Here is a 14483-nt window from a genome sequence, read left to right on the forward strand (position 1 = left end):
GTGTCCGAAAGTCATCCTAGTGTCCTCGTCATTGTCCTCGGCCCAGGTTGCACTAGGAGACAGAATGAGCCAATGAGATTCTTGTCCTTTATTGCCATTATCTTTTTGACCTGAAGACGCTCAACTCATCTCAGTTTGAATTTCTTTGTAAAATGAGGAAGTTAGTCGTGCATTCTTTGGTTTTTATTTCACTGGTTAGCTGAAAGCCCCGCCCAGCCCCCCCCCCGGGGGGGGAGGACGACGTCACAGATCCCCTGCACCTGAGCACTCTGCCCTAATTATGCTCCTCCTCATGTGGAACAGATTTTTGAAACTGAAATGTTTAGGCTTATTTCTAAGATAACTAAAGAGAACAGTAAGAGCAATATAGAGTTGATTAATTTAGAGCTAGAAGTTAATAAAATGCCAAGAACGTGCAAAATTACAAAGGAATATAGAAAGCATATAGAACTATTTCCTATTAGAAATAAATGCCTTAGGAACCTGCAAGTTTTAAATGGAAAAAGAATGAATTTAGGAAGTGGATTATAAATGACAACTATAAATTAAATAAATAAATAAATAAATGACAACTAACATGTTTATTATCATTAGTGGTAATTCCCATGTAATTGTAATGGAGGGCTTATTATGCATGAATCTGGTGTTTGTATATATTGTGGTCTTCACTAAAAATCACATGTCTTTTTATTTCTGAAATTAATTATTGGGATTAGGAGCACTGTCACTTTTTGTATTAAACTGGTTCAGTAGCATGAGGCTGAATATTTGATGGCTCTGAATGAAATGACCAGAGTTATGTGAGGAATGTGGACTAATGCTGGATGTTTTGTGGACAAACAGGAAAGGTTCCAGCCTAGAAGCATTATTGAAATTGGATCCTGGAGGAACTTTCACCTGAGAGAGCAACTCTGGTCTCCACTTTCCATTAACGTAAATAAGTCATCGTGCAACTCAGCTTCTCCATTCCATCTAGCCTCTTCATGTTTTTCAGTTGCTTTGATTGCAAAGCTGGAATCCTCTGCCGTGCTTGTGTGGCTTTGTGCTGCACAGGCTTTGGAATCAGTGGCCAAACACTTCTTGCCAATGTAAGAAAAGTGGAAATTGCCAAGAGTTATAAAGTAATACAGAAAGGGGCAGTGCTCCCATCCATAGTAAAGTCCACTCAACTAATTCATACTTACAGGGTTTTTTCTCCTTCCCTTGCTCTGTTTGTACAAATTGCTGATTCTCTCATCCCTGATGACTCTTCTCTCAAATCCCCATCCTTGGTATTTCTTCAAAGCTTTGTGCAGCGAGGGCAGCCTGGGCCTCTGGATCTTCACTTGGGCATGTTCCTGCCCACCTTGCTTCACCAGGCGACCGAGGAGCAGCAGGAGCGCTTCTTCATGCCCGCCTGGAACTTGGAGATCATTGGCACTTATGCCCAGACAGAGATGGGTCATGGTACGGTGCATTCAGTCTACCTTCTGGGCTGGGCGGGGCTCTGCGAGCTTAGGGGGCCTGGAGTGCCCCCACGCCCCCGCCACGTGTCAGTGGTGGCATCTCCACGTGCTGTGTACAATCTGCTTAAATGCAGTCTTTTCTATAGAGGCAAGGTTTTCCACACTTGAAAGTCTTGACTTAGACAGTGCTCTGGTGGGTGGAAATGAAAGGTCATATTATCACAGACTTGCTGATTATCTGTTCATGGTTCCCCTTCAGAAGGTCAAGAATTCCATGTCAGACTTTATTTACTAAGCAGTTTTTGCAGTTCACTGAAGTTATATAGAATTTGTGTGCATGTAGAATCTGCACCCATCTCTTTTTCCTCGTTACTATCTGATTACCTCTGCTATGGATACCTTAATGAGCTTGTACAAATTCCAGAAGAACCACAAATTAATAGTCTGTGTTCTCTTTGACTTGCTGGAGGGAGATGAGTGGCTTATGTAACCAAAACGTGCAGCATTTTGTCCCTTGACATTGTCCGTGCCTTGATTCAGTAAATTCAGTAAAGTTCTGAAGGTGGCTTGGCCAGAGTTTAGAAAAATAAGGGAAGCAGTACTTCTAGGCGAAAAATTAGGGAAGCAGTACTTCTAGGCAGCTGATTCCGCACTGTGTGCAACTGCCTTTGTTTTCTCTTTCCATTCCGCACCTACCTTTTCCGGTGAACTGGATGGGGCTGGAGATGGTGGCTGGTCCTCTTAGCATCTGTTCTGTATTGGTATCTGTTGGCCATTCATTTACTTCTGGCTTCTCTTTTCCTACTCAGAGGTTTTAAAACAACTGTCCTAGTGTATATGTGCCATTTGCTCCTTATTTCTGTACAACTTCATCTTAATTTGGTTGCTTAATTTGGTTGGCTTTCAGTTCTGGTGCTGAGGGGTAGTTTACAGGATTTTTCCAAAGGGAATATTAGTTGGTCCAATTGTGCCTTTGAACATTTTCATTACCTGCTCTGTTTAATATGCTACCTCGTTTTCTATAAAAGTTTCTTCTTTGATGAAAGGAGTCTCAGTGTCTGGTTCCTTGACTCCCACACAGAGGAAGGTTGTGGATCACACATCAACTGGCCGTTCTGTTACTTAGCCTGGAGGTTTCTAAATGTCTCACAGTTTGTGTTTAATGAGATCTGCGTTATCAAAGCAGTTTGGTAAAAGGGTCTCAGAATTGACTTCAGAATAGTATTTCTAGGGTTGTGTCACTTAGAACATTTTTCTGTAACTCTTTTCAAAGAATTTTGGCACATTTGTATTAACATTTAAAACATAAATCCCTGTCCGTCTCCAGTAAACATGAAGTCGGGAAGTCTTCTAGTCACACTAGTGAACCAGCCAGGACTGAGTTAAGCCTAGCATTGCAAGAATGCAGGGTGAGCTCAGACTTTATTATTGGACTTACAGAAGATTAAAAAAAAAAAAATCCCTGTTCCAGGTCTTTTTCCCTGTAATGGTTATAACTTTTTAAGCTCTCTCTTTTCGTTTCTAGCGTTCATTGTTGAAATGAACTCTCAATTTACAAGAACTTCAGCTAAAATCTCTTCCTGACACGTGTTATTCTTTGTTGTGACAAAATTCCAGAATGTTGAATTGGTCTGGTAGACACAATACCAATGAGTTGAAATTGGCAACTCTAACAACTTAGAGATGCATTTAGAAGGGCTGTTAACGTCCCTGTGCAGTTAATATCCTGTGATCTTATGAAACTGATTCTAAGCTGCCTGTACATTTTCTATTGGTTGATCTCAATAAATGTTATGTATCCATTGCCATAGAGGTGCACTCAGTCAAGTGCAGAAATGGAACATGCTTGACATTTGTACTTCCAACTGAACAGGAACTTCTGATTTGAGCATAGGAAATTCTGTGTCTTGGTTATCAACCATTTGTCACTCATCTACAGATGTTTTGTTGATGTTAGGTTTTGTTGGTCTCTGAGATACTATTGCTTTAGAGGGCTGGGTGGGAAATTTGACTCTGTACCTGTTTTTCCCATATTCTGTCTGAAGTAAGTGTAATTCATTTCCTTAGGAACTCACCTTCGAGGCTTGGAAACCACAGCCACTTACGACCCTGAAACCCAGGAGTTTATTCTCAATAGTCCTACTGTGACCTCCATCAAGTGGTGGCCTGGTGGGCGTAAGTGAACTTTTTTTTAACAGTTATTGGATCTTTTAAAGATTTATTATTGTAAGATTGTGTTTAGGATGTAGAACTTACATGAGAATATAATTTTGAAATATAGAAAAAGCTCTTCAGGCTTAAATTATCCTAAGCTATTTCATGTTCTCTTGGGTTGCATGTTGTAGATATTTATACATTTTACGAAGCTCAGAAAGGGAAGCTGTCTTACTCTGCTTTTCTTAGTTTTTCATTTAAACATTCCAACACGTTAGCATAGTTTCCAGAGTCATCATTTAAAGTAACGTGGAGGGGAGGGAGCATATAGCTCAGTGATAGAGGGTGTGCTTAGCATGCATGAGATCCTGAGTTCAATCCCCAGTACTTAGGTTAAAATAAGTAAGTAAGTAACTAAACAACTGAATAAATAAACCTAGTTACCCTGCCAAAAATTTTTTTAAAAAACACACAAAAACAGTAATTTAGTATTCCCTGTTTGGTTAGTCATTTCCATATTGAAAAGCATTTGAGTTGTTTTTAAATTTTTATTCTAAATAGCTTTGCTGTGGAATTTATTTAATATCGCTGTTGTTTTAGGATATATATTTCAGATGACATGAGTGGTTGAAGGGTTTCATTATTCACATTATATAGTTTAATATGTGATGTTACATTTTGATTTAAAAAGGAAAAACCTAGCATGCAAAAAAAAAAGCTAAATATTTCTGGAGGCGCTGACCAAAAATCTCTTAAAGGAGTTCTGTCCCATAGTACTTTATGCGGTGATGGAATCTTCTCTGTCTTCACCGTTCACTGTGGTAACCACTAGCCACTTAAAGCTGCTGAGCACTTGAAATGTAGCTAGCTGACTCGGGACTGAATCCTTTATTTCGTTTACTTATGATTAACTTAAATGTAAATAGCCACATATGGCTAAGTGGCTCCTGTTCTGGAAAGCCCTGCTTTAAGGGAGAAAAAGGAAGTGATTTAAATTAATGTTCTTATGGTTATCCTGAAATTATCTTTATGTAAATGAATGAGAAATAAGTAGAAGGAAAAGTAAAGCTGTCTTTTGAAGTGAAGGCTGGCTCTCAAATCAATGTCTTACACCTTAAATTTACATAGTTATATATCAATTATATCAATACAAATCTAAGTTTATATATTAAAAAAGGAAATAAAGGATTGCTCTGCCAAAATTCAGTGAATTTTAATAGCTGTCTGTTTAAGTGTATTTCTTTCTGAGAAGTAGATGTGGCACTGTCATAAAAGCTCTCTGGACACACTTTACTGATGGAATCTAGTGTTATGTTTAACATATGCTTTCCCCCGGCTTTTGTTTCTATCCTTTGAAAATGTCAGAACGTTTGCTCACTTCCCTCTCGTGTTCTCTTTGATGTTGCAGTTGGAAAGACGTCAAACTATGCAATTGTACTTGCCCAGCTCATCACTCAGGGGAAATGCTACGGGTTACATGCCTTCATTGTTCCTATTCGGGAACTTGGGACCCATAAGCCTCTGCCAGGTTAGAATTGTTCATCTGATGTTAAGATGAAAAATTAAGCCAATCCCTTTCTTCTGCAAAAAGTATAACACGTAACTAAAGAAGAGGAGGGAAGCCAAGAATTCTGGATCATAAACACCTGTGACTTTCCCTTCATCTGTGGTAGGGATTACCGTTGGAGACATCGGCCCCAAATTTGGCTATGATGAGATGGATAACGGCTACCTGAAGATGGACAATTACCGTATTCCCAGAGAAAACATGCTGATGAAGTACGCCCAGGTATATTTAGGCAGAAAGTAGCAGCAGAGGTGTCAAAACCACGGGGGTATCAGTGTCTATTGATAATCACAGGGTTAGAAGGGTCTGTTCTTTTAGAAGATATTAACAAATTTTTACTTCTACTGCTCTTTGTTCATGACCAGGAAATCAAAAGCAGTTGGAAGGTATGAAGAGCATGTTGTGGTTTCTCCGCCAGGGGGTCTCCAACTTTCATCTGCATTAGAATCACCTGCAGGGCTGGCTAAAACCTAGATTGCTTGGCTCCCTGCCCAGAGGTTCTGATGTAGTAGGTTAGAGTGGGGACTGAGGTTTTATCTTGCCAACAAGTTTCCAGGTGACGCTGATGCTGCCTTTCTGGGGACCACACTTTGAGAACCACTGGCCTAAACTGCCACTTGGGTTTAACAGAAGGAAGCATCAGTGCCATGTTCTTTTTCCAGGTGAAGCCTGATGGCACATACGTGAAACCCGTGAGTAACAAGCTGACCTACGGGACCATGGTGTTCATCAGGTCCTTCCTTGTGGGAGAAGCCGCTCGGTGTCTGTCTAAGGCATGCACCATTGCCATCCGATACAGTGCCGTGAGGCACCAGTCTGAAATCAAGCCAGGGTAAGGGAGGGCCTGAGGTGGACTCAGTGCTGAAGACTTGACTTTGACCCCATTCAGATATGAGAATTCCCAGACATGGTGTGGCAGAAGGTGCATTTGCTATAAAATTAGTGAGGATGGCTGTGTACTGGGTCTGCAACCTAGAACCTAGACTTCCCTTAAGTGGAAAGATGAGAATAACCACCTTATTGTCACTTTTAACCTAGGAAAAACAGTAATGTGACTTCAGCTCTGTAAGTTACTTGAGCTTTGAAATGTTCAAAACCTGAAGGCAGTGTGAAACCCTCACTGCCGCTAAGCACTACAGATCGGGTATGGCGAAAGTGGCGCCGACCCTGACTCCTTGTTGTGCTCAAGGACGCGGTTTATTGCTTGGGCATGGCTCCTTGGTAACTTTTTTACTCAAAGAAATTGGTAAGAGCAGACTTTCTTAGACTTCAAGTATTTAACTCTATGTGTTGGGTCTTCTCAGATTGTGGTCAAAATATGGTTTATTCAGCCATCTAGACCCCTTTCACATTGCCTTCCTCCTGCGAGGTTAATGAACTTTGGTCCTATATGTTATCATGGGTCTTGCCATGTTTTCAAGGAAACTTAGACTGGAAAGACTAAGATATGAACGTCACAGCTAGAAAATTCTGTTCACCTAAGGCAGCGCAACAAGGTGGTTAAGAGCGTGGTCTTCTTTATCCAAATAGCCTAGATTTAAATCAAGGATCTGCCACTTATTAGCTGTGTGACCTCTGGCAGGTTCTTAACCTCTCATTTTCCCCATCTATAAAATAGGGAAAATAAAAGTTACCTCACAGGGTCTTTATGAAGATTAAATAATCTATCAAAGTACTTAGACTGGGGGAGTAGGTATAGCCCAGTGGTAGAGCACATGCTTAGCATGCACAAGGTCCTGGGTTCAATCCCCAGTCCCTCCATTAAACAAACAAACAAATAAATAAATAAGTAAGTAAGTAAGTAGGTAGGTAGGTAGGTAAGTAAGTAAACCTAACTACCTCCCCCCCTCCCCCCCACCCCAAGAAAAGTACTTAGACTAGAACCTGGCACACAGTAAGTTCTGTGTAGGTGTTTAATTTTTCTTTCTCTCTCTCTCTTTTTTTTTTAATGTACTTTAGTGAACCAGAACCACAGATTTTGGATTATCAAACCCAGCAGTACAAACTTTTTCCCCTCCTGGCCACCGCCTATGCCTTCCAGTTTGTGGGCGCATACATGAAGGAGACCTATCACCGGATTAACAAGGACATTGGCCAGGGGGACCTGAGTGAGCTGCCAGAGGTGCGTGTTGGGTCCCGTTCCCTCATGGGCACCCTCTGATTCATATTTCCTGCTGGGTAATGTCCAGAGAAAGTGAAACATTGAGATTTCTTGAAAAGAATCCATATATTCTCAAAAGGTAGAGAAATTTTTCTAATTGAAAATGGATCAGATGTGAAGATGGTGTGGGTTTGTTTTTAAGATTCAGAATTACTGTACCACATTGGTCATTTATTAATCAAAGGAACGTAAGTGGTGCCTTTTTCCCCCCCCCCCCAAGTAGAACAGTTCAGAAGGGAGTGTGGGCATGTTATTATTTCAGGCCAATTGGATGACCTTGCTTTTCAGTTTACATGCCTGGCAAGTGATTTTGAAAGCAACTAGTACTGTTAGGTGAGGATAAGGGTTTCTCGTTGGAACTCGGGCTGTCAGCCCCACGGGTGATGCTCTGACGGCCTCGTGCCTCCTCCCCCGCAGCTTCATGCCCTCACCGCCGGGCTGAAGGCCTTCACGTCCTGGACGGCGAACGCTGCTATCGAAGCCTGTCGGATGGCCTGTGGGGGGCATGGCTATTCTCACTGCAGTGGACTTCCAAATATTTATGTCAATTTTACCCCAACCTGCACCTTTGAGGGAGAAAACACTGTCATGATGCTCCAGACAGCCAGGTGAGAGTCTAACTCATCGTTTCTCTGATCTGTTCTTAAGAATATTCCAGTTCTGGGAACCTTTTCGTTGGTTCCTTTTCCCACGTTTTCTCTTTGCGTTGTATTTCTTCCCGAAAGATATCATTCTTGCTTTCCATCCTTCCAACCTGCAGCTTTTATCTTATGGTCAGACTCTAGTGAGTATGAAGCACCTGTCCCATGGCTTAGTCCTTCCAGGGCTCTGTTTGACTTCTGTTTCACAAGAAGCATAGTTAGTGAAAGCATGTGTCCTGGTGATTTTTAGGTTCCTGATGAAAAGTTACGACCAGGTACACTCAGGAAAGTTGGTGTGTGGCATGGTGTCCTACTTGAATGACCTGCCCAGTCAGCGCATCCAGCCACAGCAGGTGGCAGTCTGGCCGACCGTGGTGGACATCAACAGCCCTGACAGCCTAACTGAAGCGTACAGACTCCGTGCAGCCAGGTGAGCACACCCTCGGGAGCTGGGACAGGCAGCAGTGGGGGCTGGGGGCCCGATGGCAGAGGACGAAGGCACAGGTACCACTGATCACTCCCTTGAGCTCCAGTTTTCTTTCTTTTTCTTTTTCTTTTTTTTTTTTTTTTGACAGATTAGTAGAAATTGCTGCGAAAAACCTTCAAGCTGAAGTCATTCACAGAAAAAGCAAGGAGGTAGCATGGAACCTAACGTCCATTGACCTGGTTCGGGCAAGTGAGGTCAGTGGTGGTTCTCTCTTCCCCATCCCCCCCGCCCCAGTCCTTCACCACCCACCTCGTTTTCTTAGTGCAGAAACCCTTCTCCATGTGTTGACTCTTTTTCAAGGTTTCTTACACTTTGCTGTTTTCTTTTTATGTAGGCACATTGCCACTATGTGGTAGTTAAGCTCTTTTCAGAAAAAATCCCCCAAATTCAAGAGAAATCCGTCCAAGCTGTCTTAAGGAATTTGTGTCTCTTGTATTCCCTGTATGGAATCTGTCAGAAGGCAGGGGATTTTCTTCAGGTCAGTATTTCTCAGTTTAACTCCTTTCATTTATGTATGTAAGTTATTGGTAGAAAAAGAATTGTGGTTTACTTTATAGTCGTGCAGGTGTATATACATGCATATAAATATATCCTTCTGTCTGTGTAACATACTTCTCCTTCTGTTCTGCTGCTTTTAGTGGGGCATCATGACAGAGTCTCAAGTCACCCAAGTGAACGAGCGCATAAAGGAGCTGCTGACTGCCATCCGCCCTGATGCTGTTGCTCTGGTTGACGCATTTGATTTCCAGGATGTGACCCTGGGCTCTGTGCTTGGCCGCTATGATGGCAACGTGTATGAAAACATGTTCGAGTGGGCCAAGAAGTCCCCACTGAACAAAACGGAGGTAAAGAAACAGTGTCTTTTCACCGTTTGAAACTGTTCACTTAAATATTAAGGCAGGAAAGCCCTGAGAGTGACTCATCCGTGAAAGCTTTGAATGCCCTTAAGGGGCACTTGGGACAGTCGCTCCATTGATTGAGCAGCAGGTGAGAAGGGAACTAGGCCATTCCTGCCAAGTGCAGGTTTTCAACTTCCTTGATTATTTAACAACAACTGAAAAATTTTAAACACATACACAAATAGAACACTAATGCCTCCCTGCATACCCTTCCTCGGGCTTCAAACCCCGCCTGCTCATGGCCAGTTGTGTTTCATCTCAGCCTCCAAGCTGCAGATTATTTAGAAACAAATCCAAGATATCAGATAACTTTATTTGTAGATATTCCAGTATGTATCTCTGAAAGATAAGGGCTCTCTTTTGAAAACATAACCATAATACCATTCTCACGCCTAAACAAGTTAACAGTAATTCTTTCATATCATAAACTACTCAGTCAATGTTCAGATACCCCCGGTTTGCTCAATTCTTCCCCACCTCCTGCCCTTTGGTGTTTTGTTTTTTTGTTTTTTTTGTTTGTTTTTTTTTTTTTTTTTTTTTTTTTTTTTTTTTTGGACTCAGGATCCAAATAAGATTCAGATAATTTCTTGATTAAAAGTATGTTGTTTTAAGTTGCAAACTCCTTGTCAGCAATTTTTTCTCTCTCCCTTCCCTGCAGGTCCATGAATCTTACCACAAGCACCTGAAGTCACTGCAGTCCAAGCTCTGAAGCATCTTGACAACTTCGACCTGCTTCTGAAAGCTGCTGTATCGACTCCCCTGACACCTGTCACACCAATCTGCGTGGAATCTTTATCAAATTCAGAAAGCTATAGAGCAAATGATAAATTGACCCCTTTCCTCTTTTTTATAAAAATGAAAAGAAAAAAACAACAGATTTCAGAGATTAAAGGAAAGAAACAGATGTGTTTTACAAGTGCAATTAACACTGAAAGAGAACCTGTGATGCATTCAGAAAAAGCTTTAAGAAACACAGGATGACTTCCATTTGTAATGCTGCTGATCCCAGGAGGCCATGACTTTTGATAATTAGTAGAATTCAACTACTAAGTAGTTAATTATTTTCACTTCTTAATTGCTGATCACTGGATCTACAAGTGTTTTTAAGCAAAGGTATTTTTTAAGCAGGGTAGAACCCTTCCTAGCTTTCCTGCTAACTGTCCTCCCACTCGGAGCCCCGGCTAAAAAGCAGGACCGAAAAAGAGGGATTGGGGAAGGAAACTAATCAGGAACCAGTGTGCGTGAGTTTGTACTTGACACATTGACACGTTTCCTGCCTGCTTGCCCCCCTTTGCTGATGTCTTGTTCCTGCCTAACTGTAGGAACAACAGGAGGATTTCCTCAGCACAGGCTGCTGGCAGGGTCCCTGTCCCATGTAATTAGGAACTGATCTCCCCTTGGAGTGATCCCTAAGCTGTTGCTTTTAGTAGCACTACAACTCCCTTTGTCCCCAACTTCTTGGGAAAGGGGTAGGTAGCAAAGTTATCGCCACATGTAACTTTTGGCAACTGATGGGACCTGTCAGTGTTTGATCTGGCTCCCTCTCTCTCTCCTGAGAGAGATGCTAAAGAAAGGAGAAAAAAAGCGTCACGGTTCCTTAGTGAAATACTTCAGGGAGAGCTGTCAGTTACGGTTACTGTAACTTTTGTGACCATATTAACTAAATTTTCTGAAACTATCCAGTTTTCCTAAATTCTGTCATTTTAGCATAAGCCATCAAAATGCTTGGAAGTTACAGTACCTGGCATCACAAAAATAAAAGAATCACTTACCGCCTCTTACACCCAGAAAAAAATCTTTGACAAACCATGTGTTCTGATTTGGGGATCAGAAAATCTAATCACTGAAACTCTGGCTAAAGGGTAAATGGAAGTTCCATAGAATCTATTTCTTATTGTATATCTAGCTTTATTTTCAGCATGTTTCTAGGAGCTTTATCTGACTTGCTAAATTGTCCTTTCAGCTGAAATCTAATTTACACAATCATTCTCTATTTAAAGCCTAAACATGTAGCTCTTAATGAATTTTTCTTAAAATCAATTAAAACAAGTCACTTGATTTTTTTTTTAACTTGTTAACTGCTTATATATATCTGTGACATCTTCATGAAACCGGTTGTTCTAGAATCAGTCTTGAGAATGTAGTATAGTTCAGTGGAAATAAAATTCCTATCTTGGGACCTGACATAAAATTTATCCCAGTGGAATAGGAGTCTTCAAGGTCCAGCAGAAGAAATACTGTCTGTTGACACAAGCCTTGATCTTTCCACCAGGAGAACTAATTGATAATTGTGTTAAGATTAAAGTAAAAAGCGCTCTTAATCTCTTTTGACAATAGTTCAGATTCTGGGAAATAACGAAGAGTAAATTTAAAATTGCTTAGTATTGACCTGTTCCAAGTCCTATTCACAGATGAATGCCTGTGGCCAGGATCTGAGGGTGTTTGAAATGGCACCCACCTAATCCAGCTGCGGAGGTCTGAGATCTAAGCAGGTTTGAATAGGGTGAGGACTCTAGAGCCAGCTTTATTCCGTCTAGCACCTTGAGTTTTATTTAAATACTAAATCTGATATTTGACAGTGTTTTTATTAACATTGGAATGTTTTGTCTTGAACTTTATTCATTGTAATCAAAGAATAAAGATACCATGAAATCTCACTGATTTGTACTATCGAGAGGGAAAGACTGCCACATAATTAAACGTAAGTTTATGAAGAATTATAAGATACAGGTTTAGGTAACACTAAAAACAAAAAAAGGAAAGAGAGACCTGCCTAGGCAGACAGCTCTGAGCCGGCCGTAACTGCCGTTAACTGTAGAGTGTGAGTGCTCTGCCCACACAGGAGTACAGATGGTTGGCTGTTCGTAAGGAATCAGCAGACCCAGTTTGCTGTCCCTAAAAAGCCAGACTGCCACAGGTAAGTGTGGTTCTCTTGGATTCTTTAGTGAGCCATTTTCACAAAGAGTACAAAGATTAATTTCAACCTAGTCTTTAATGATGATGAATAGAACTAATGATACTGATGTAAGCCTTTGAGGTTTAATAGAGATGTTGCTATTTGTGACGGATGAAGGTTGATTCTTCCTCACGTGTTTGAAGCTCAACATCATGCTCTACTTGATAGAGGCTGAGGTATATTTCAGTGTTTGGATATTAGTCACCTCAGAGCACAGTGGGGCCCTTCATGTTCTTGTTTTCAGAACATAGCACTGCTAAGTAGCAGCTTATCTTCAGAACATTCACTTAATTGCAACATTAACGATGTTCATGTACTTTCTGAGGACTCACTGCTTGTAATTTCAGATTCCATATACCTGGAGGTGTTTAATAGTTCCTAGAGTTAACATATTCAGTCTTGATTCTTGAATTTTCTTCAGTGCAGGGCTTTGGCTGGGGAATTAGATTCATGATCCTCGAGTTCCGGGAACAAAAATTCTTTGGACGACCATTGGTCAAATTTCCTCCTACGCTTTTCTGAATTCTTTCCATCCATCTTACTAGAAAGGAAGAAAATCAGATGCAGACAGTCTGTGACACCCACTATGTATGTGGAGGGGATTATAGATTGTCTTCAAACAGCAGTTGCTACTGCAGCTGGAGAGGGGAACAGTGCCAGAAAATTGGTTATTCTACTTGAGACCAAGAGTCTTTTGTTGAGTCTTCTGACAATCAGATAAAGGTTTCGATCATTTTCATGAAATAATGCAGAGATCATCTCAGCTAATTGAATATTTACTACTATAATCCTGGAGGATGAGGATTAGACTTAAGTCACCCTGTAAGTGACTAAAATGTCTTTTAATATTAAAATATTGGTGGAGTTTTGCTTTTAGATGTCCAAACTAAATTTTCAGTACATATTCCTGTGCTCCATGGGAGTAAACAGAAACATTTAAGAAATCTTTAGAGTTACCAGATGTTCGCTGTTGCAGACCTGCAAATTCCTAGATCCCAAGAGGCTTTTGATTTGATTTTTCTTTAAATTCAAGTGAGTCACTGATTATCTCAGGAAGATCATGGAAAATTGGGCATGATTTTAAGAATTCTGACTCAAAATAAATTGTTTTGCCACACTACTGTCAGCTGTTTTCACAGGTAACAAATGTGTGATCTTCAGACTGTTGACTACTACTTGGTAAACAATTTCCAATTGCTGTGGATTCAAGGAAATGATCTGTATTCTCTGGAGTGTATAATTCCCTTTTTTTCTATGACTGTTGTGGCTTGAGTTGGTTCCTACCTGACAAGACATATTTAGTGTGTATTGTTACCCATCCCTGATTGGATGTGTCAATGAGGATGGGAGTACCAGGAAGTGCGCGGGGTCGAAAGTCTGTGAATCATGGTTGAATCATCCGGCGGTGCCCCGCCAGCCCTGCTTGGCCTGCGGGTAAGCCAAACCACTAACCCCCTTTTCCTTTGTAAAACTGACAAACCCTTAATAAAATCTTAACACAAAAAGATGTTACATGTCTTTATTAGATGGTGATGTTGGGTTTCACTCTACCTTTGCAACTTTGATTTTCTTAACGAAGGTCACAACTATTTCCCTAAGCTTTGGAATGTGGGATAAATACATAATAATTTGTGGTTTCACCACGTCAATCCCCCACTTTTTTTTTTAACATTTTTTATTGATTTATAATCATTTTACAATGTTGTGTCAAATTCCAGTGTTCGCAATTTTTCAGTTATTCATGGACATATACACACTCGTCACATTTTTTTCTCTGTGAGTTATCATAACATTTTGTGTATCAATCCCCCACTCTTGACACGTTTCTCACGCCCTCCACGAGTCAGCCCTCGGAAGAGTGCTGGAAGAACTTTAAATGTTCGGTCTTGGAGCCCAGACCCCAGCAGTTATCCGGGGAAAGCGGAGGAGGAAAAAGCCCAGCAGCTTTGCATCCCGGTAGCCCGCTCTTGGCGAAGGGGCTTTCAGTGAGCTCCTAGCAACGCGCCAAGCCTCAAACAGAGGCCCGACACCGACTAACGGCCGCGGCGGGGCACCCTGGAAAATGTAGTTCATCCTAGTGGCCCATGTTTCCTTGGTCCCGGCAGGTGAGCGGGCCTAGGACTACAACCCCCAGGATGCTTCGCGCCTCGCCTTACTTCCGGAGGCCGGGCGA

General features: G+C 41.3%; 1 protein-coding gene across 3 annotated transcripts in view; it reads left to right on the forward strand.

The window, feature by feature from the left end:
• Positions 1 to 13815, forward strand: part of ACOX1 (acyl-CoA oxidase 1) — a 23710-nt gene extending 9895 nt beyond the window's left edge. For 2 of the 3 annotated variants that reach the window (XM_006176457.3, XM_032456800.1), the window contains exons 3-14: positions 1286 to 1446; positions 3513 to 3620; positions 5008 to 5127; positions 5273 to 5388; positions 5829 to 5998; positions 7126 to 7288; positions 7745 to 7935; positions 8219 to 8398; positions 8544 to 8649; positions 8790 to 8933; positions 9094 to 9300; positions 10013 to 13815. In XM_006176457.3, coding sequence (XP_006176519.1) covers positions 1286 to 1446; positions 3513 to 3620; positions 5008 to 5127; positions 5273 to 5388; positions 5829 to 5998; positions 7126 to 7288; positions 7745 to 7935; positions 8219 to 8398; positions 8544 to 8649; positions 8790 to 8933; positions 9094 to 9300; positions 10013 to 10063 — 1717 coding nt within the window. In that variant the 3' untranslated portion in view covers positions 10064 to 13815. The remainder of the gene's footprint in view (positions 1 to 1285; positions 1447 to 3512; positions 3621 to 5007; positions 5128 to 5272; positions 5389 to 5828; positions 5999 to 7125; positions 7289 to 7744; positions 7936 to 8218; positions 8399 to 8543; positions 8650 to 8789; positions 8934 to 9093; positions 9301 to 10012) is intronic. The other variant, XM_006176458.3, reaches the window with a different exon arrangement.
• Positions 13816 to 14483: the final 668 nt, after the last annotated feature.

The sequence above is a fragment of the Camelus ferus genome, chromosome 16 (genome assembly GCF_009834535.1).
Source record: "Camelus ferus isolate YT-003-E chromosome 16, BCGSAC_Cfer_1.0, whole genome shotgun sequence".
NCBI lineage: Eukaryota > Metazoa > Chordata > Mammalia > Artiodactyla > Camelidae > Camelus > Camelus ferus.